This window comes from Medicago truncatula, chromosome 5 (genome assembly GCF_003473485.1).
Source record: "Medicago truncatula cultivar Jemalong A17 chromosome 5, MtrunA17r5.0-ANR, whole genome shotgun sequence".
Classification (NCBI taxonomy): Eukaryota; Viridiplantae; Streptophyta; class Magnoliopsida; order Fabales; family Fabaceae; genus Medicago; species Medicago truncatula.
This window is the reverse complement of record NC_053046.1, coordinates 41,434,128-41,457,806: the sequence shown is the minus strand read 5'-3', so window position 1 is coordinate 41,457,806 and position 23,679 is coordinate 41,434,128. Positions and strand designations below refer to the sequence as shown.

Genomic DNA, 23,679 nt, shown 5'->3' with positions numbered 1-23,679 from the left:
AGGCTTGTGCAGAACCCCACTAAGTGAAATTTGAAGAAAAATCTGCAACAATGGATACTATGGATACGTTACAGCAGGAGAAAAAAGGGGATAAGAGCAGAATAGCAACAGACGCGGGAGACAAGGGGAAGAAAGTGTGAAAAGATTATCTACATTAATTAAAATTAAATATCATGGTAATGATTGATCCAAGGGTTGTCATTTAACCTTCTCACCTCTTATTTTAAGAACTCTTCTCACTTGATATACCCCCATATATATATATATATATATATATATATATATATATATATATATTATAAATAGACAATAAATGAAGCAAAGTCGAACTCATCAATCTTATTTTTTTTTATTCGCTTTCTGTCAACTTGATATATATTTTTAATTAAAGTGACCGAAGTAAAGTTATTAAAAAAAACAAGGTGGTACACACACATATCCTTACAAAGTCCTAGTCGTCGCCATTTTCTTCTTCTTGATTTGATAAAGATGGGTGAGTAGGTCAATTTTGTTTTGAAATCACCCTCCAAATTATTTTTCCTTCATCTTTTAGTTAATTAAGTGTTTTCTACATATATTGATATGTTTTTGTGGTTTTGTCGTCGTAGCACAACTTGTTTGTTTTGATTTTCCATCTTTATGCAATGTGTTTTTTATTTTTCATTTTAGCGTGATGTTTATTTAATTAAGATGGTAATATTAACTTTGATCAAGTGCAAATTCAAACAATGACTTTGACGTCTTCAAGGTTGAAGGCATGAGTATTTCAAACACTGAATACAATCATATTTGTAGGCTTATGAACTTTGCCGTTTTAGGTTATTAACATGAACTTTGTGAGTTTGTTTGTAGGTTTATCATTTTTGTTATTAATGACTCTGAATCTAAATATTATTGATGTACTCTATCAATTTAAATGAAAGAATATCGTTTAATTTTTTTTTTTAAATGGTCGTAGATGATTTCTTTAACCAATATAGCAATACAAATTCATTTTATTAGAATAAAAGTTCAATTCATTTCATTTAAAATAAAATGGGAAATACGAAGGGGCGGATGATAAAAAAAATAATCATTGGGATTAGCCGTGAACGTTGTCTCCCTTGCTAATCTTTGTTATTAATCTTAATCTTCTTTTTTTGTTACAAAGATTCTTAATTTTTATGGATAGAGTTTCTTAATCTTCTTACTTATTACTCCCTCCGTTTGAAAACACGTATTACAATTATACAATATGCACTATTTACATAGTTTATTTTGACCATATTTTTAATTAATACATAGATACAAATGTTAGCATGTAAGATGTTTGATTTGTTTCAATGAATATTTTCAAAATATCAATTTTTTATAATTTTTTATTATATATAATTAAAGATATTTATAGTCAAAGTTATCGTAATGACATATGTGTAATGGTTGATTAGAATATGGATTTTGAAATGGAGGGAGTAGTTAATGAGACTTTTATATAAAGTATATTATATTTTAATTTTTTTCTCTACATTATTTAACCAAAGGGTGATAAAATAAAAAGATGAAGGAGTTGCTTAGAAATCAAGTTCAATTGATACCCCATCTAAAGAAGTAAGGAATCCAACCTTACAAACAAAATTAACAATTTGATACCCCATCTATAGAAGTAAGGAATTATTTATTGTTTCATCAGTTTATTAGTCCTCCCTCACCTTTTCCTCTTTTCCTCATCTACTTTGAAGTCTACCAACATCGATCTAAAATATAATTGTTGCATTGTATCATCCAAATTGAATTGAACATATAACTACGTGACTTGTGATTGGGTCAATCAACTATTTTGTCCAAATTGGATAACTCTTGGTACGTATTTATATTCAGCTATGCTCCCTTATGATATATTTCGGCATTCTCTTTAAAACATGTAATTAGTGTTTCATTCTTTGTGCGTTAGAATTCAAAGTAATAAATTAAAAATATAAATGGTGTATTAATTAATTACCAAATTTTGAGAGGAAAAAAAATCCAAATTCTATGTTTGCTAGAGATAGAGACTTATACCTCTTAGGCAAAAAGATGAATATCATCTCATCCTAAAAATAAGCTTGAAAACTTGGTAAAAGAAAACCTCTTAAGAATTAATGTTGAGAGTTCTAGGGTGGATGAGATAAAACTTGAACATAAGTTTATAAGTAGAGGTAATCCTCATCTTAATAGAGTGTTTTTGTAAGGTTGAGTTAGACCAAACCCAAATTCTAAGATGGTAGTGGAGTGTCTATCCAAGATTTATTGGACCACCTACCATGAGGTCAACACAATTAGGTCACTTAAGTCACGCTCCATAGTCATTCTAGGCATGCGGAGGTGTTGAGAGTTCCATGCTGGATGTGATAAGCCAAGATCCATTGTGGTAAGATAGTATTAGAGCCAGCCATTCTGGGCATTAGGGGGTGTTGAGACTTTCACATTGAATGAGATAAGACAATATCCATTGTTGAACTGGTTTTGTAAGGTAGCCAAGATCCATTGTGGTAAGATGGTATTAGAGCCAGCTATTATGGGCATTAGGGGGTGTTGAGATTTTCACATTGAATGAGATAAGACAATGAATTCTGCTCTTTTACCCAAATGGATTTGCTCATTCCCAAAGTAAATGACCAAAATGCCCATGCGTGAGTTAACTCACGCTAATGTTAAATTTGCGTGAGTTAACTCACGCTACGTGACTTAAGTCACGCAGAGATTTACACAGGATTTACACTAGCGTGAGTTAACTCATGCTGAGAGTGAATGAGGTTTGCACAAGCGTGAGTTAACTCATGCTGCGGGAGTTAACTCACGCATGGGCATTTTGGTCATTTACTTTGGGAATGAACAAATCCATTTGGGTTAAAGGGCAGAATTCTAAGACAATATCCATTGTTGAATTGGTTTTGTAAGGTTGAGTGAACCCCAACCTAAATTCTAATATGATATCAGAGTCTCTCCTTGATTCACTGAGCCACGTACTATCAGTTCATTGTTATTCGGTCCAGGGGCGGAGCCAGGATTCTAACTTCAGGGGGACCAAGACTTAAGATACAACTTTGTAAAGAAAACTTAAATTAACCAAAAGCACTTATATGAGATGACACAAGTCTCTTTTAACTTAACCAAAGTTTTGAATTTGAACTTGAATTTAGACATGCAACAATGTTAAAACTTGATAAAGTTTCGCCTATTTAAACTCCACAAGACTCAAGAGATTAATATCTAGAGTTATCCCAAAAATTAAGAAAAAGTCTACAATATCACTTTTAATATTTTGACAAACCATATAAATTCATTTTTATTGATTACGTCCAATTGAGAAGTATATGGAGTATTAATGAATTGTTTTGCATGTTTTCAAATGGAAAAATATAGTCACAAGGAGAAATATAAATGACACCTAGCTAGTATTGTAACTTTAAAAAAATAAACTGACCAATATTTTATTTTAATATTACTAATATCAGAAGAAAGAAAAAACTAGAAGATATCGCATAGCTGAAATAATGGATTATAATATGTACATATATATGTTAAACAAAATTAAAATTTAATGGGGGGCTGTTAAGAGTTCAGAATATTTGGTCACGCTTCAGATGTTCAGTTCTCGATATGAGGGGGATGTTAAGAGTTCCACGTTAGATAAGATAAACCGTAAATATGAGTTTATAGGTAGAAGCGGCCCTCCCCCAAACGAACTCTAACTAACTTTTCTTAACATTAAAGTGTAATTTGATCCATATAGTCGACTCCACTTAGGGGGATAAGGCTTGTTGTTGTTGTAATTAGTCAGAAGTCGTGTTTTCCTATGGCAACACTTCTTTGTGTTGCAACATAGATTACTGCTACCAGTTAACCAATATATGCATGCATTCTATTCAACTAATTACCATGACTTTCTTTTACATAGGTTGCAATAGCTTTGCCATTCAAATATGGCAGACATTGCTCTCTCCGTTGCAGCCAAGGTTTCAGAATATTTGGTCAAGCCTTTACTACACCATGCTCGTTACATGTTCGGTTTCAACAAAATCGTTACAAATCTTTATGATAAAAAAGACAAGTTGATATTAACCCAAAAGAGTGTGAATGAACACATGAAAGAAGCCAGAAGGAAAACCGAAATAATTGAGGAATCTGTAGAGAGGTGGATGAATGATGTGAAAAATGTCTTAAAAGATGTAGAAAAGTTGGAAGAAAAAACTAAAGAAAACAAGGGGTGTTACCGTGTACCTTTGCAATACTTTCTAGCAAAAGAAGTAGAAAATGCGACAGAGAAAATGATGAATCTAAATAGCTGCAACTTTGAGCCATTTTCTAGACGCACTGAACTTCCTGGCATGAAATACTTTTCATCCAAAAACTTTGTGTATTCCAAGTCCACTGAGCATGCTTATAATAAACTCATGGAGGCATTGAAAGATAGAAAATATCACATGATTGGATTTCATGGGATGGGAGGATCTGGTAAAACCACTTTGGTGAAAGAGGTTGGCAAGAAAGCTGAGGAGTTGCAACTTTTTGACAAAGTTGTTATGGCTGTTGTCTCTCACAATCCAGAAGTGACATATATCCAAGGTCAAATTGCAGACAGTTTGGATTTGATATTGAGGGAAGAGTCACCAATTGGTAGAGCACAAAGACTTTCAACAAGTTTACAAAACGAGAGGACTCTTGTGATCTTAGATGATGTGTGGGAGAATCTTGAATTTGAAGCCATAGGGATTCCACCCTGTTGCACTGTCTTGTTAACTACTCGCGGTCGAGATGTATGCGTGTGTATGAACTGTCAAATTACAGTTGAGTTGTCTCTCTTGGATGAGGAGGAAGCATGGACTTTGTTTAAAAGGTGTGCAGATATCATTGATGACTCGCCATATGCCTTGAAGTTGAAGAATGTGCCAAGGAAAATTGCTAAAAAATGCAAAGGACTCCCGATTGCAATTGTGACTATGGCAAGTATGTTAAGAGGAAAGAGAGTTGAAGAGTGGGAGTTAGCATTGCTTAGACTAGAGGAAACACAGACAATAGATGGTGAAGAAGTACTGAGTAGTTGTTATGCATGTATCAAGTTAAGCTATGACAATTTGACAAAGCAAGTGTCTAAAAATCTCTTCTTATTGTGCTCAATGTTTCCTGAAGACTGGGAGATCAATGTGGAAGATTTGGTTAGGTACATTAAGGGACTTGGACCAGCTGCTGGGACTATTGGCACAATGGAGAAAGTGAGGAGAGAGATACAAGTGACCTTGCTCATCCTCAAAGATTCATATTTGTTGCAACAATGTGGCAAAAAAGAATTTGTGAAAATGCATGACTTGGTTCGTGATGCAGCCTTATGGATTGCTTCCAAAGAAGGTAAAGCAATTAAGGTACCTACCAAAACATTGGCAGAAATAGAAGAAAATGTAAAAGAGTTGACTGCAATATCCTTATGGGGCATGGAGAATCTTCCTCCTGTTGATCAATTGCAGTGCCCGAAACTCAAGACTCTTCTACTTCATTCCACGGACGAATCGTCTTTACAATTACCAAATGCATATTTTGGAAAGATGCAAATGCTGGAAGTCTTGGGGATTACAAAATTTTACTACACGTGGCGCAACTTGTACACCCTGCGCTACTTGAGTTCATCATTGTCTATCTTAGCCATGCCACAATCGATAGAAAGATTAACCATGCTTCGAGATCTTTGTCTAAGAGGATATGAATTAGGCGATATCTCTATACTGGCAAGCTTAACAAGACTCGAGATTCTCGATCTACGTAGTTCAACTTTCGATGAACTGCCACAAGGAATCGCAACTTTGAAGAAACTAAGACTACTGGATATATACACTTGTCGCATCAAGAAGAGCAACCCTTATGAAGTGATAATGAAGTGTACACAGCTAGAGGAATTGTATATGTGGAGAGTTGAAGATGATTCTTTACATATTAGCTCTTTACCGATGTTTCATAGGTATGTAATTGTATGCGACAAGTTCAGAGAAAACTGTAGATTTCTCATAGATGCTTATCTAGAGGACCATGTGCCATCAAGAGCATTATGCATAGACCAGTTTGATGCCTCAGCTCTTATTCATGATTCATCTTCAATCAAAGATTTGTTTATGAGATCGGAACACCTTTACTTGGGGCATCTTCGAGGAGGATGCAAAAACATCGTCCCGCACATGGACCAAGGAGGAATGACCGAGCTGATCGGTCTAATACTCGAGTCTTGTTCAGAGATAGAATGTCTCGTTGATACTACAAATACCAATTCTCCAGCATTCTTTGAGTTGGTTACCTTGAAGTTGATATGCATGAATGGTCTTAAACAAGTTTTCATTGATCCAACTTCCCAATGCTCTCTTGAAAAAATAGAAGACCTGCAGATAGAGTATTGTACACAACTGAGTAGCATATCTTTTCCAAGGAAATCAAATATGTGTAATCTTAAGATTCTCAGACTACAGTGGTGTCCAATGCTAACATCATCACTTTTCACACCCACCATTGCTCGAAGCTTAGTGCTACTAGAGGAATTAAAATTATTTGATTGCAGCAAGTTGAAGCATATCATAGCAGAAGAGTATGTGGAAGTTGAGAATGCTAATTATCCAAATCATGCCTTGAAAGTGTTCCCAAATCTAAGGATTCTTCATGTGCATGGATGTCAAGGTTTAGAATCGATCTTTCCAATCACTTTTGCTCAAACTCTAGAGAGATTAGAGAAGATAGTTATATGGTACAACTTTGGTTTAAATTATGTATTTGGTACACACAATGATTACAAGAATAGTAGCGGGAGTGAAACTAAGACCAACATCAACCTCCTTGCTTTAAGAAGAATCTCACTTGTATCATTGTTGAATTTGATTGACATTTTCCCCTCATATTGTCATCCAAATTCACCAAATTTGAAAGAGATAGAATGCAGAGAATGTCCTCGCTTTTCAACCAATGTACTGTACAAGACTATGATCGGTTCAGATCATCAGAAAGGTCGCATGGCTACAGAGGTAAGGATTAAAATATTTTTAGTTATACATAAGAAAACTTTTGAGTCATTAAGTCATTATGAATAATATATTAAGATATTATTGAGTCGTGAGAAAACTTTTGAGCTTCATAGCCAAATATTTTACTTTTAGATTAAGTATGATCTATAAGTGCACTATATTAATCAACAAACACGGTGATATAAAATTTACTGATTTTGAATACAGGAGAGAGTAATATTTCCTGATAGTGGAGAACCAGTCCTAGCCCTGGAATGTCTTACCATTGAGAACTCTATGGTACTAGAAGGTATTTTTCAACTGCAAGCTGAAAAACAATCGCCCTTGAACTCAAGCTTATCTCATTTATGTTTAAAGGAATTGCCTGAGTTGAGGCTTATTTGGAAGGGTCCAAAAGATATCCTTACCCTTCAGAAACTTAAGAGTTTGGTTCTGGTTGGATGTAGAAACTTGGAAACCATCTTCTCTCCCACTATTGTTGGAAGCCTTGCAGAGCTAAGTGAACTTGTTGTAAGCAAGTGCGAAAAATTGGAGAACATCATTTGTTCAGATCAAGATGGAAACTTATCTACCTTTTCAAAACCAGTGTGCTTCCCTCTACTGTCCATAGTTCATGTCTTTCAGTGCAACAATTTGAAATGCCTTTTCTCTCATTCATTGCCTTCTCCATTTCCTGAACTGGAATTTATTACTGTAGAGGAGTGTTCTGAAATAGAACAGGTTTTCTTTTTCAATGATGATGATAGAGGCCAACATGTGACTGAAGAAAACAAACAACGTTTAATTCTTCCAAAATTGCGTGAGGTGAAACTCGTATGTTTGCCAAACTTCACTGAATTTTGCCGAGGGCCTTATAAACTGCAGCAAAATGTGAAGCATTATACAGTAAGGCACTGTCCCAAGTATACTTATGCCTGGTTTCCGACTGAAAATCAGGTACTTTTACATCACATTCCATATATAATCTTATAATAAAGTTACAGAATTTATTATTTTCTGATATTTAATGCATGCTTGGTATTTATTTTGATAAACAAAAACATTTATAGTGTTGGACATTGCTTGTATGGCTAACTAACTAAACTCTTGTGAAACTACATGTTCAGAGTCCCACATCGAATGATATATGGCCTTAAAATATGCAAGTTGAATTAGGCCCAACCCAAATTCTAATATGGTATCAGAACCTATCTAATATCTGTTGGGCCAGGGCTACTCGAGTCACGTAACGGTACGGGACGTGAGGGGGGGTCATGTTGAGAGTTCCACATTGGATGAGATCGGCTCTAATACCATTGAGTTGTGTAATTTTATGTGTTCAACTTTTAACCAATCATTCTTTTAGTTGTAGTTCTCAGCTTTTATTTATATGGAAGTTTAGGTGTTATGTCAATGGTAGTAATATTTTTCATTTATACAGGAATGGAATCCATTTTCCTCTATACATTTACAATCAACTGGGGATGTTTGGGAAATGGGATTAGGATCAAGCTCAACTAGTACTTTTGCTGTTGCTACTAGTAACAGTGTTAACGATCCTGAGATACAAGATAAGGTGATCAAGTTGGAAACAAACTTAGAATCTGAAAGACAAAGAAGAAGATTGATGGCGTTGGAGTTACAGGTTGAGAGTGAAAGGCGAAGACTAATAGAACTGAAACTGGAAGCTGAGCAAGAAAGACGACGGATCATGGAAGAAACGTTGCTTTCTTTCTTTCATAAAATGCTTGGAAGGGTCCCTCAACAATTTTCTTACCTTCTTTCTCAAACTCGATTGGTACTTGTCCTCAATTTTTTTACATTTACTAATCAATTTTGAAGTAGAAATATATTGTTCTACTTTCTATCGGATAAAATTATACTGTGCTTATCCCATATAATTTCAGGCACAAAATGAAGAAAATGAAGATCAGACTTTATTTGATGTATCCATACAGTCCCTCTGAATTAGTCATAACTAAAATATCGTTAAGGAGGTTTGTTAATGTATTAATATAATACTAACAGCATATTCTTGACAAATATTCTAGAGATATCTTATAATATAAGTGTAATATTCTACAGATATTCTACAAAAGGCTTCTAGAAATTTGTATTAAACTTAAATAATGGCAAAGGTTGATAGAACCGAAACTGGAAGCTGAGCAGTAAAGGCAAATGATCAGGGAAGAAGCATTTCTTTCTGTCTTTCATAAAAAGCATGGAAAATTCCCGATGTATTTTGCTGGCTTTCTTTCTCGAACTCCTTTGCCAGTTGATTCTCCATGGTTTTTTTCTTTTCTTTCTCGGCTTTGTAATTCAGATTTAATCAGTGTTGATAAATAACGGCCATAGCGGCACTATAGTGTAGCGGAATTCGTGCAAATTGCTATTGTTTTGTGAAACACCATGTTATCAAATAGCAGCTATAGTGGCGCTATAGGAATTTGAACAAAACTATTTTTTGCGGTCCTAGATCGATAACATTGGATTTAATGTATAGGAATTTGAACAAACAACTATTTTCTGCGGTCCTAGATCGATAACATTGGATTTAATGTAAATTTCTCTCCACCATTCCTTTCCACTATTACAAATTTATTGTTCTATTCCAAAATAATAATAATATGATAACTTTAACTACTACTATATATGTAATTTCTGACATAGACTGAAAGAAAATGGAAACCATGCCTTCATTCAAGTTTATGCATACATACATACATACATATTCCTTATTGTTATGTTTAAAAGTTGTCTAATGTCTGTGATAGTTACTGGCCTAGTACTATTCCACCATATCTTGTACAATCTCTCCCTGATTTTCCCCAGAACAATCAGCTGTAAGTGACTTAAACTTTCCGATTTGGATTATACGGCTCACAAAATTACAGGTTTTTATTTTATTTATGCAAATAAGATTTAATGAGTTTTAAATTTAGATGGTCCAATCTTGATCAAGCGACTTCTGATATGTTAACTGCGTGACTCATTCCCTCACTCCATGATGTCATATTTGGCAGATTGTGTGTGGATTATCATAAAAGTCAGTCTATGAAATTTCTTAGGAAAAATGCAAACCGTCTTAACTTGGAAGGTTGGTTTAGTTATCATTATAAAAAATAGAATTCTAGTTGATGTGATGTAATGTGAGATAACAAATGAAATGTCAACTGATCCTTAATTTTATCTCAATTTTTTAAATTTTTTTGAGTTTGAATTTGAAGTCGGCTTCTTGTTGTTTACAATATAATTTATAATATTATATTCTTTCTTCATTTTATTAACCAAAACGCGTACTTGATGCCATCTCATAATTTCCTGCACCTAGTTCCTAAAAATATATGTATAAGAATACTTTTTCTTTAACAACTTTGACATTAGTCATTACTAAGTAAAATCAATCACATTGATAGTTGGCATTCTGAGATCCATCCTTTGTGGTTTCACTGGTTTGTGCCTCTTCAGCATCTTGGAGTGAGTTAAAATTTCATTTACTTATCTATGCATTTCTTTTCTGGCATTTACATATCTTCACATAATAACCAAGAAAGATTAGTGGTGGTAAATGGTAATGAGGGTATTAAATATTGAGATTAATTTTGATGAACTGTTGGTTAATGTAATTTTTTTTTATACTATCAAGCCAGTACAAACCATCATTTGTATGACTTTTGAGGTTGATCATATGATTAAAGTCAAATTATTTTAATGATCCAATAATTATGATTGATTGAATTTTGTATAAAATCTTTACATTGTATGGTTATATCAATTTTTTTGAAAAAATTATGTGTATATCAATTAAATCCTTAAAAATTTACACTTCCCTTCTTTACAATGATTCTAGGGACAAAAAGTTTTCTTTCCATTTCTATCAATAAGGATGAACATAATTTGACAAACTCGACCTACTGTAGCCTATTTTATTAAAGCTACGTCCTTACCATGTTATGATCATTTCAATTTTCATATCTTATATATTTTCTCTGTTTGTTCCATTTCTGATAAGATCATCTAGAACAAACATTGTAAACATTCACTTTCAATATAAATTTATTTAGTTTTTATCTGTTACATCAATTCATTCACCCTGTTTTCATCTACTGCATCAAAATAGGCTATTAAACAGTGATCTGGATTAAGTGCTAACTTAATTATTTTCCAGTTACTTTGTTTCAATGGAAAACCAAAGCTCTGTCTCGTCTCTTACTTTGTTAGTGTTGAAAAAAGTTGAAGAAAAAAATAAAACAGAAAAAATCAATGATGTTGTTATGGAATGGCTAAATGATGTTGATAAAGTCATGGAAGAGGAGGAAAAGATGGAAATAGAAATGGAAATTTTGGAAATCTTGTGTACTTCTATTGATAGTGAGAAGAGATATAGGTTGTACAATGAAATGCTAAGGAAAATAAAGACCTTAAATACCAATTGTGAGTTTGAGCCATTTTCTAGCCCTATTCCTGGTTTAGAGTACTTCTCTTTCGGAAATTTTGTATGCTTTGAGTCCACTAAAGTAGCTTCGGATCAACTTTTGGAGGCACTGCAAGACGGTAATTGCTATATAATTGGATTATATGGGAAGAAGGGCTCTGGTAAAACAAAGTTGGTGAAAGCAGTTGGTGAGAAAGCCAAGTATTTAAAGATTTTTGACGCAGTTCTATTAGCCAATGCGTCTCAAAATCCAAATGTTAGAACAATTCAAGATAAAATTGCCGAATCACTGAACTTGAAATTTGACAGAAATACCGAAGCTGGAAGAGCAAGAACAATATCTTCGGCATTACAAAGTAGGGATCGTATTCTCGTGATCTTGAATGATGTTTGTTCAAAGCTTGAGCTAGAGGATATAGGTATTCCTTGTAATGGTAATAGATGCAAGGTGCTTCTGACCACACGTCGCCAAAGAGAATGTGCCTTGATGGATTGTCAAAGAGAGATTCCACTAGGTCCGTTATCCAAAGATGAAGCTTGGACTTTGCTCAAAAAACATTCAGGCATAGATGATGAGTCCTCATCCGAAATATTAAACGTAGCACATCAAGTTGCTTATGAATGTGAAGGGTTACCTGGTACAATTAAAGAAGTGGGATCTTCCTTAAAAAGTAAACCTGTTGAGGAGTGGAAAGAATCATTAGACAGCTTGAGACATTCAATGGCTCGCTACCATATTTTTCTCAGCTTTCGAGGAGAAGATACTCGTTATTCTTTTACAGGCTCTCTCTATCGTGCTTTGTGCCAGGTCGGATTTAAAACCTTCATGGATGAAGGAGGATTGGAGGGTGGTGACCAAATTTCACTTTCACTTCTCAATGCAATTGAAGCATCAAGGCTTTCCATTATTGTTTTATCCGAAAACTTTGCATATTCATCATGGTGTCTCGATGAACTTGTTAAGATTCTTGAGTGTATGAAAATGAAGAATCAATTAGTTTGGCCAATTTTTTACAAAGTGGAGCCATCAGATGTAAGGTATCAGAAGAATAGTTATGGTAAAGCAATGACTGAACATGAAAATAATTTTGGAAATGATTATGAGAAGATACAAAAATGGAGATCAGCTTTGTTTCAAGTTGCCAACTTGTCTGGATTGTGTTACACTACAGGGTATGTTGTATGATTTAAAATGTTTTTTTTTTTTATCAAATTCCATAATGAATGTCTTGTCTACTAAATCTAAGAGGCACTCGTTAACATTTCCCTTAAATATATTACATTTATTTGAAGTTCTATGAAATGTTAATCAAGAAATATGACGTTGTCCAAATGTATATTTCTATTAACCAGTGAAACTTAAGTTTATATGTTGTTTGACGCCACAAAGAAAATTAATAGTATTTGTATGAATGAATTGAAAAGGATAGTATTTTTGCAGGTACGAATATGATTTTATCCAAATGATATTGGAGAGGGCCAAAAACATTAAAACTCGATTGTACATACAAAGCATGGATATGGATTAGAAGGTTCTCTTACACAATAGTGCCACACAAGAAAGAATTGATCGCAAGCCATCACTAGTTCATAAATGGATTAAGTATAGTGTTGTAATGTGTACATGTTTTAATCAAACTACACTAATTTGTTAAGAGATAAATACATATAAAAACAGTCATGTGTGAGACAATATCATTAGTCTTTAATGTAATGAAATTGCAAATATATCATCAAGTGTCTCTAGTCTATAGTTAGTCATTTTGTTGCTTTAATATGTCTTTTAATACTCATTTTGATTCTCAAATGTATTATTTAGTTCATAATAATGATAAGAAATTTTCACGGCCGCTTAACAAACCACATACTTAAGGGACTTCAGTCCCATACCATTTGGATCAATCCATATGTCAAAAAATCAATTTAGTCTATAACTACAAATAAATAGATACTTGAGATGGACTTTGCTATTATGATCTATTTAAAAACTATAATAAGTTGTCTCAAAATAATATTATGATGTTTGCTATCTCTTTTGTATAAAAGATAGGCTAAAGTGCACTTTTCCCCTCTTAATTTTTAAAAACTTGCAATTTTGACCCCCTAAATACAGAAACTACAATTTTGGCCCCCTAAGATTTAACCCCATTGCAATTTTAATCTTTTTGATCAATTTTGACCGGTCAATGCCTACGTGGCGTGCCACGTGTGTAATTATTTAATTAAAAAAACATATTATCATTTTTTAAATTAAATAAATGAAAATGAAATTAAAAAAATAAAAAAAATCAGAAAAGAATTAAAAATAAAATCCAAATCTTAATCTTTTATTTCTTAGTAAGAAAAAAAAAATATCTATCTTGTTTATATGGTCTTTTCATAGTATATATCTATCTTATTTATATGCTTTTTTCATAGTATCTGTTTATGTATTATCATATTCTTATTCTGTTTTATATTTTATTTTATCTCTATCATATCATACATACCACACAAACTCTGAAGGTTTTTTCTTTTGAGAAGACCAACACTAGATAATTTGAGTTTATAAAAAACAAACTTGCATAAATAGTGCTTTTTGGTGCGACATAAATAGAATGACAAAAATTAACGAAGCAACAAGTGAAAACTCCACTTTTGGTGGAATTTATAAGGGGGTGATATAATTGAAAACATATATACTTCCTTTATTTGATTTTTTGTTTGTAAACAACCCTAACTTCGTTACCTTTCAACAAAACCCTAACCTTCGTCCCTCACTCTCAACCTTCTTCCCCATCCAACCAATCCCAGCAACACATACTAAGATGAAAAAAGGCTGTCGTTGTTGTTCGCGGATGACTGAAGGATCACAACCTGTAAAATAATAAAATAAAACGTAAAACAGGCGTGACTATGTCACTGAACTAAGGAATTATCCACAGAATTGCGCAACTCCTCCATAGTACAACAGGTTCATCTCGGCGATAATCATAGAGACTATCAAAACACGAGAAATAACCAGATACAAGGTAACTCAGGCACTTGGTATTTATGTAAAATGAAAGAACAAATTTTACTAAGTGTTTAAGGTGATGAGGGAATGGTTTATGAAAGAAGGTTTTAGTAAAAACCGTCTGTAGACCAAACTTCACTTTAATTGTATAGACTCCACTATCACTAATTTCCTTCACACTATAATTAATATAAATAATAATAATATTAATACACCGGCAGTTGAGAAGTTTTAGGGAAGTAACGCACCAGTTAAGAAAAATTGTGTTAAGAACTTTTGACTCTTGAATTGATGTTACAACGTAACTGAATCGTCTTCTAAATGTGCGTGTTACTTTCTCCATGACTCTTGTTCTCTTATATTTTTAAAAACAAAAAAAAAAAAAAAAAAAAAACTTGGTATCTGATCCAAGGGCTCTTTTTCTGTTATATTATCACTGTTACTCGTTTCATTGACCAATCTATGCATTTTTGAAAAATAATCATAAAAGCTTTTATCTTTGCATAATTAAATCAGCTTGAGCGGATTTAATCCTTGCAACCTTGTTCATTAAATTGGATCTGCTCCTTCATATGTTTTCCCATGCTTCCTTTGTTGTTATAGTATGATTTTTATTTTCAAGATCAGGCAGGTTCACGTATATTGACATATTAAAAAGAGAAGCTTTTAAATTGAGTGGAATTATTTTTCTACCAGTTGGTTGTGCAAAACTTTTCTCTAAAATATCTCCATAACCACTGGGTTTTAAACATAGTTCGATCAAACTTGTAAATTATTGATTAGACTTGTTGAAGTTAGGTTAATCTTGTGCTTGAATTTGCTGTGTGCTTCAATTCGCTGCTTAGTTCAACGTGGCTCTTGATACCATTTGTTGGCAATTAGAACTTCCTTCTAAACATGGATAAATAAAACAGAGCACTAAATGCAACATTGATGAAATCAATCAGAATTTATACATAGTATGCACAAGGAACTTGTTGGAGTCTCCATTTTGAAATTCTCTTATAATTCTATTTATACAAATAAGATGTTGTTGTTTGCTACTTTTAAACAAATTGAAACAAGTACTAGATAGTAAATTTCAAGAAATAGGTTTTGTTTCAATATCCATTCTGCATTGTCCTAATTTCAATTGAAATTTTCTGAACTTCAAGTTAGAGTCATGTAGAAGAAGATATAAAAGAAAAACTGCGAAAAACTCATCACGCCCGTCGGAAGTGTTTTGAAAAGATAACCCTATAACTATCATCTTTTTTAATTGAAAGAGAAGATACATTTCTTCCAAAGTACATATAACCAAAAAATAATATCATATTTACATGATGGTTCTCATCATATGAGGTTTAAGAATATTCAAACTGAGAGCCTTATCAAAAAAGGCATACAGGCAAGTGAGTTTGAAAATAGTGGATGTTGTCATGTATTGTTGTTGTGCTTCTGAGTTTTCAACACAAGCTGAGAAAACCACCACAGGGAACATGCACAAAACCTTCCTCCGAAATGAAATGCTCTTACACGAAACAAGTATAGTCCATGCTTAAGCATGTATCAATGCATTTGGATCAACTATTTCTTCGTGAAACTAGTTTTTTTAATTATTACTTGCTAACTTTCCAGAGAAAATATTTTTATTATTATGGAATTAAAAGGACATGAAACTAAGAAACAAGTTGAGGAGTACACTTAATACATCTCCCTATAACCTTCATAAGGAGCATGTGATCAATATTTACCAGAAATCAGTTTGCTTGATGGCTTTGCAGTACGTGTATATACAATATTTAGAAAGATATAAAGTGAAAAATTATAATGTATGTTTCTAAAATATTAATGTACATCAAGGATATTTGAGAAAATTATATTGTAAATTTGTGACATGTGACGATGGGGCTAGTTAGTTATTCACGCTTCTTATAAAATCAATGATAACGCTTGAGCAATTCCCATGATAGCGCTAATTGTACAAATGGAGGCTAAGGATGGTTTGGAAAGAAGAAGAAAACGAAGTGTTGGAAATAAGTTTGTTTATAGTTTGTTATAAGATTCGTCATCTTCTTGTGATTCATATTTAAGATGAGACATTCTAGTATTCGACTTTCCACGCAAAGTTATATCACCTCGAGCATTATACTCTGGTGTTTCCAATGCTTTGGTATTTCTTGCTCCTCATAAAAAAGTTACTGGCATGTACCCTTTGATAGCTTCAGTATTTTTTTCTTATTGCTTCTTTATCTCTTGACATCAAACTCCTTTAAGAGCTCCTTCCACTTCCACACCCTCTCCAATGATTCTATTCCATAATCATGTTTCATTTTTCTCCTAAGTTTTACCTGCTTCTACGTTCTTCAGTTTTTTCCTTTTTTATGTTTCATTTATATGCTTCTTTTCATTTCTGCTTCTGCTATTCTTGTTTGCTCTAAGAATCCTTATTATTTTTATTGTCAATTTATAATATGAATATTAATTTTTTTTCTTAAAATATGTTTTTGTTGCACAAAGATAATTTTGTCATTTAAATATAATATATTTCTTATCATGTCAATGTCAACAACAAATGTGTACCGAACACGTGATATAATTAATAAAGTAATCATATCATATTTGTTATTATGTGTGCATCAGACACGTGATATAATAAATGTATATCATGTTATTATTATCTACTAGTTTCTAATCATATTGTGTCTTTTATCCTATCTTGCGCACCAAACTATTTTTTTCTTTTCAAAAGAACACCGGATAATTTGAGTTTAAGAAAAACAAACTTTTTTTTTTTTTGAGAGAAAACTATTTTTATTATTATCTACTAGCTTTGTCACATTGTGTCCGCTGCTGCAATTCGCCTCGCTTCGGGTGACTCTGCCATTTCTAGTATCTGCAATGATTATTATTAGTTTTTGTTGGAGGTGTAACAAAATAAAAAAGGAAAAAATATGGGTTGTAAGTAAACTGGTTTTAAGGTGGAGTAAAAAGAGATGAGAGAAAGGAAAATCTAATTTATCAAAACATTTTTTCTTTTAAACAACAGAAATTGTAAACATTGTTCAGCAACTAAAAATAGTTTTGGTTTGAATTTACTCAAATAGTCAAATCACAAAAATAAAATTAGAATTAGTGAGATTGCAAATCCTTTACTACTACTATCTTTTTTTTTTGTTGGTCAAGCATGTTATATGAGTAATAATAATTAGTCCCTGAGTAATTTTGATTGGTTGATGTTAATTCCTATTATGTTAAGCCTGGAATTGAGTTTGTAGCTTCTGGTGTAATATACACTATTGTTCATGTCATATTTCGTTGTAAGCGGTTTCACACCACCAAGCATTACTCAATTGATAAATATGGCTAAACATCGTGTTGCATGCATGTACTCATGACGAATTCCCGTGCATCAACCTAATCATTAAGCAAATACAGTTCATTTAATTGAATAACCTTTCCTAGATTCTCTTTTTATAAAAGGAGAACAAGTCATACGAAATTACAAGAAAACCAAATTAAAAGAAATATCAACTACTAATGCAGGAAATGGGCTATGACCAAATATTTTCTCCATATGAAGATGTGATAAATACCCCTTTATATTTTGATTATATTTGCTGTTTTATTTGTTGTTAGTCTATTAGGAATTTTAACTTGGTTTTTATATGCATCTATAAAAATAAAAAAATGTATGCTTTTCATGTGTTGTGCAGATGAAAGTTCTCCAGCACCAGTCTCAAAATACCCTCATTTCATGATTCCTCCTGGTGATAGAGTTAGAGATAACTACGAGGGTCACCCGGCTCGTCTTCTTCTTCATCACGGGAGTGCTGGTGATCATTTTCTGCCCCAACATATTCAGAAGATGCTTTCATGCTCGACCAGCACCAGCACTAGCAATCGAGGCTACTCCGACACCACATCAAGTGGTGGACGTTCCAGAGGAAGTTTCGGAGGATAGGTCTAGTAGTTAGGTTATTTTTTTTAATATTTGTAATAAAGAAAAAAATTAATGTAATAAAGAAAAAAATATATATTATAAAGAACTTCAATAATGAATGATTAATGTCGCTTCAACTTTTTATAGTTTAATTATTTTTTAAGTTTTTTACTTTTTTTCTTCTTCTTTTGAATGAATCTTTTCGCCTTATTAAGAGTTTTTTTATTGAGTAGAAAAGCACAGCAGAAGTTGAAGTGGTGGAACTTAAGTTTCTACTGCTTTTGTGTATTGGGTTGTGTAAAGTTGCACCCGTTATAAATAGTTTACAAAATGGTGGGTATTAAGAAAAGTGTTCTAAGTAATAAATTTATTATAATTATATGTTGCTATTATCAAATTACTCTTTGTTCATTATATAGGCACAATGAGTCCACCATAGAAATGAAATTTGATACATTTTAATCAAAAAAAGCCCAGACAAAAACATATGCTATAATTGGTAAATGTACACAAAAAAGAGTTTTCTTATTTATTAAGCAACTTTTAATCTATGCAAAAAGTAAAAATAACTTTTAATCCCCTAAAAAATAACATTAGAATTAGTTCAAATAACACCGTAAGTTAATTGTCCCCGTGAGCATAGCTCAGTTGGCAGTAACATGCATTGTTATATGCAGGAGTCGGGGTTCGAACCTCGAACACCCTACTTATTCTCATTGAAAAAAGAGAATTCTAATCACTAGGCTACCTGACAAAAAAAAAAACACAGTAAGTTAACCAATAGTTTTGGGTTGAATTTACTCAAATAGTCAAATCACAAAAATAAAATTAGAATTAGTTCAAATTCAACCTACTCCTCATTTTCCATGTAGAAAAAACCATGTTAATTCTTAGTGTTGTTTACTTATCTTCTCCTTCTTTAACTGCTATTGCTTTAATTTATTTCCTAGTTTTATTGTTCGGTCTAGCTTAATGCATTCATAGTCAACAAATGATATTCCTTATTTATTAAAAAAAAGGCCAGACAAAAATATATGCTATACTAAATTGGTAAATGTAAATGTCATGACTAATTTACACAAAAAAGAGTTTTCTTATTTATTAAGCTACTTTTGTTTATTAAGAGTTTTCTTATTGAGTAGAAAAACCCAAAATAAGCTGAGCCAAACATAATTTTGGTAGGAAGTTATATTAATACCTTTGTCTAGACATTTTCATGATCTTTTACACATTTGGATTTTTCAAATTGTACGACTCAAATGTGTTAAAATTTGCTGTTTGATTAAAAGTTGGAGTATTGAAGAATTATACACCTTCAATTCAAATGTGTAAAATTTTCTAAAAGTATTGAAGAATTAAAAGAAGCCGGAGTACTCAAAATCAAATGTATAAAATTTTCTAAATGTGTATTTCTCTCAATCTCTCGAGCCTAGAATGAAAACACCCCATTATGTATGCTTGTCAGGGCCGTTCCATGCCATGCGCAAGTAGTTCTACGGAGCCGAGCCTCCAATTTATGAGGGCCTCAATTATTTATAGGGGTATGAGTATAATTGTTCGGATGTAGGATAATATTTTATTTTGTTATGTTAGTCTAAATCAAACTCTTATTATTTGACAAAAATAAAGAGTAAATGGACAAGTTAGGTCAAACCCATACATCTATCAACAACAAAAATTCAACAAAAACAAATTAAAATCAAAATAATGCTTATTGTTAATTTAAAATTATTTAAATTATTATTAATTATTTTTATTAGGGGTCATTTTTAATATTAGAGCCGAGCCTCCAATTATATTGGAAAAGCCTGATGCTTTGAATAGAAAGTTGTGCGAGCAGCCAATCAATCAATGTTATCAAGAAATCGGATAACCTTGTCATCAACTGCTTGGGGAAAAGAGTTAAAAAAAAACAACTTGAGGAAAATTAAATATAAAATAATATTGTAATTCAAATAATAGTTTTTTTGGTTAAATATATTTTTAGTTATATGAATGTATCAACATTTCGTTTTAGTCGCTTAGAAATTTTCTTAAACTTTTGGTCACCTGAAAGTTTTTCATTAACGCTTTTAATTTCTAATTTTGAGTCAACTCATGTGTACCATTTATATTTTTAAATGAAATTATGCAGGATTGGTTAAAATATTACACGAATTTCTCCATATTTTTTATTTTTTATTTTAACAAAACATGAATTAAATAAGAATTTTTTATGTTTTTTATGCTTAAAAATTCATAACTAATGCATATTGTGTTAAAAGAATCTTTTTTTTTCTTACATATTCTTACTATATTCTAAACAATTAAGCAAAATTTCATTAAAAAAATATGAAGGTTACAAATGAGTTGACTTACATGTCAAATAAGTTTTTTTTTAAAGAAATTAAAATAAAAAGTTGGTATATTTATAATCCTTCCTAGAGTCCAATGACATCCACGACTTACTTTTAATTTTTTGTTTTTAAAATTGTTTTTTATGTTTTTACTAATTTCAGAAATAAATTTTGTATTTAATATAAAATGAACAAATTTATGAAATGACTTCCACATAACTAAGCCACCATTGCCACATCATTAAAATCGAGTATCAAATTAAATTAATGAGAGGGACCAAATGTTTGAGTTTTAAAAAATTGAGGGACTAAAATTGCAGATTTATTAAATCCTCCCATTTTTTGTTGATCAAGGACAATTTCGTAATTAAACTGTATGCATTCAGTTCGTTGACCTGTGTATTCCACACGCCTCAAAGTATACACATTCTCTGAAATCTTTGCAAGACTTTTTCTCCATCGTTGTCCCAATTCACTTCAAATTCATCCAAATTTTCTCACCAATTCAAACTTCATTTCAATTTCAAGTGAGAGAAAGAAAAAGAAAAAAAATGCACGATTTCTGTTTCACAATTCCGTACGGGTTGGTATTGGTCGGTGGAGGATTATTCGGTTTCATCCATAAAGGAAGTACCGCTTCTCTCGCCGGGGGTGTCGGAACCGGGTTGCTTCTCATCCTCGCCGGTTATCTCAGTCTCAATGCCTTTGGGAAGCGGAAAAACTCTTACCTAGCTCTCGCCATCGAGATCCGTATGCTCTTTTTTCATTTCATTTTTCTTATTATTGTTTTATCATTCATATATCGTGAAATTGTTGTAATTAGTGTTTTCTTTATGTTTTTTATTCGTATTTTGTGGATTTTATTTTTGTATAGATTGTGTTTGAAATTTTGGATTTTAACCTTATAATTAATGCGTTAAAAAATCAACCTTATGTTTTGCTGCATTTTTAGTTAATGTGCATATGTTTACAAAGTAATATTTCTTAGTGTTTGTTTGGTTCTGACAAAAATTGTTTTTGACTGAATTTACTTTGAAAGATTGATTCTGATTAAAATTGAGTTGAAGTAAAGTGATCTATGTTTGTTTGGATGTAAAAGTGAGTTGAACAAGGAATTTGAGTTTGAATATCAATTTTAGCTTCAAGTTAGAATTAATTTTGGAGGAAAATCATTTCTATTCTAGAGGAACCAAATGTGTCAAAATCAATTTTACGCATCTTGAATCAATTTTGGCTTCAGCAAAAGTGGGACCAATCATAAACTTAGTACTAATTTGTGTCTTGCAAAACAGTTTGCGCAGGTGTACTAACATGGATCATGGGACAGCGTTACTTGCAAACATCTAAGATTATGCCTGCTGGTATGATTGCAGGACTCAGGTAATTAAAAGGACTGATTATGTACTTAGTTTTACTATAGGAATTAAATTTGAGTCAATACAAGATTTAATTATTGGATTCTGTCAATAAAAAAGGGATTTTATTGTTGGATAAGCTGTTGTATTGTAGATTGTAAATCTATGAACTTGTCCTTTATGAATAGTTAATGCATTTGCGGACGTAATTTGTTCTTTTTAATATTTTTCTAACTAATGAAGACTTCACCATACCATTTACTTTCAGAATAAAAGAAAAACTCTAGTTTGCGATATCATCCCTTAGGAGAAAAACTCAAGTCTTAAATTGGTCAGGGATACGACTTAGATAGAATTTATAAAGTTTGGGCAGTTATCGCGCCTTACAAGTTGATTTTCGGGGTTGAATACTTGAATTAAGTTCATAATCTAATATACTATCTGAACTTATTCTAAATGTGTTGTTGGGTCACTTGAATTGTCTGGGCACTCCACACAGCCCTAATCAATGTTTATAAAGTTTTGGCAATCCTCACTTTACAATTCGACACAAATCTATGAATCCTGCCCTTGTTTAGTGCAAGTTCTTTTTTATTTGCTTTAATATCTTGTTGTTGATTTGAAGATCTATATATAATTTTCCAAATATTATTTCAGAAATCAAGCACTACTATACTTAACAGATTTTTGTTAGTCTGCTAGTCTTAATGGTCTCTTCTCTTGACTTAATATATGCATTTGTAAACATTATTATGCAAGTTTGGTTGTTTGTTAGTATTTCTAAACCGCTACTTATGAATGTGCATTGATTTCATTTTCTTAGAAGAGCAATCTACATTTTTGTACATGGGAGTTGAAAACATTTGCCTTTTCTTTTTATGCAGTGCTCTCATGACTCTGTTTTATCTGTACAAACTAGCAACTGGTGGCAATCATATACCTGCTACTGCTAAGGCTGACTGATGATAAAGTGATTCATCATATACTATAATACGTATATGTTAGATGGTGCATGTATTATTGTACTTAGTGAGTTTGGAACAAATAGTTGTTGTTGTTGTTGTTTTATATATAAGAGAATTGGACATGACTGCATTATTCTGTAAGCAGCTCCTATTGTTAATCCTTTCCTCTTTTTCTTCATTAAGCATTGGGGTCTTCCTAAATGCAAAATAGACGCTTATTTGTTACATGATTCACAAATTAGATGAAAATTCCAAATGAAATGTATTGTGACCTGTTACTTGACTATTGTGCAAATTTCCATTTCCTTGTGTAATTCTACCTTTTATTTGAACTCTGACATGAATTACATTGTCAACATTTAGCTTAGGTTCTGACGCACGCATATTCGATGTTTTAGACAGAAGTGTTCTTTAATCTTCTATGTTTTGTGTATTCCAATCCCAACTTCTGATATTCTCGTGCCATTTCTGGTTCTTTAGTAGTGCATCACTTCTGCCTCTTCTGGTAGTTGTATAACACATATTTTTTTGAATGAAAGATGCTTATGACTCACTTGAATGCATTAACTATTCATATATAAGAGTATCACTGTAATTTTGCAAGGTAATAAATTGTGCGAGAAAAATAAAGAGCAATTATGACTCACTTTATAAAATCACCCTTCGTTAATAATACGAG

At 32.2% G+C, this 23,679-nt stretch overlaps 2 protein-coding genes and 1 pseudogene across 2 annotated transcripts; all 3 read left to right on the top strand.

Moving 5' to 3' along the window:
- Positions 1-1,707: 1,707 nt before the first annotated feature.
- On the top strand, positions 1,708-11,230 carry LOC11431977 (putative disease resistance protein At5g05400). The gene is made up of 7 exons (XM_024785070.2): positions 1,708-1,839; positions 3,917-7,013; positions 7,221-7,949; positions 8,434-8,790; positions 8,900-8,989; positions 9,078-10,469; positions 11,161-11,230. Exons 2-5 carry the CDS (start codon positions 3,942-3,944, stop codon positions 8,957-8,959), a joined length of 4,218 nt encoding a protein of 1,405 aa, XP_024640838.1. The 5' UTR covers positions 1,708-1,839; positions 3,917-3,941; the 3' UTR covers positions 8,960-8,989; positions 9,078-10,469; positions 11,161-11,230.
- LOC112422207 (disease resistance protein UNI-like) lies at positions 10,469-13,184 on the top strand (annotated as a pseudogene).
- Positions 13,185-21,092: 7,908 nt separating this feature from the next.
- LOC11431519 (protein FATTY ACID EXPORT 5) lies at positions 21,093-23,314 on the top strand. Its single transcript, XM_003617443.4, has 3 exons — positions 21,093-21,430; positions 21,973-22,060; positions 22,920-23,314. Exons 1-3 carry the CDS (start codon positions 21,232-21,234, stop codon positions 22,996-22,998), a joined length of 366 nt encoding a protein of 121 aa, XP_003617491.1. The 5' UTR covers positions 21,093-21,231; the 3' UTR covers positions 22,999-23,314.
- The last annotated feature ends 365 nt before the right edge of the window (positions 23,315-23,679 follow it).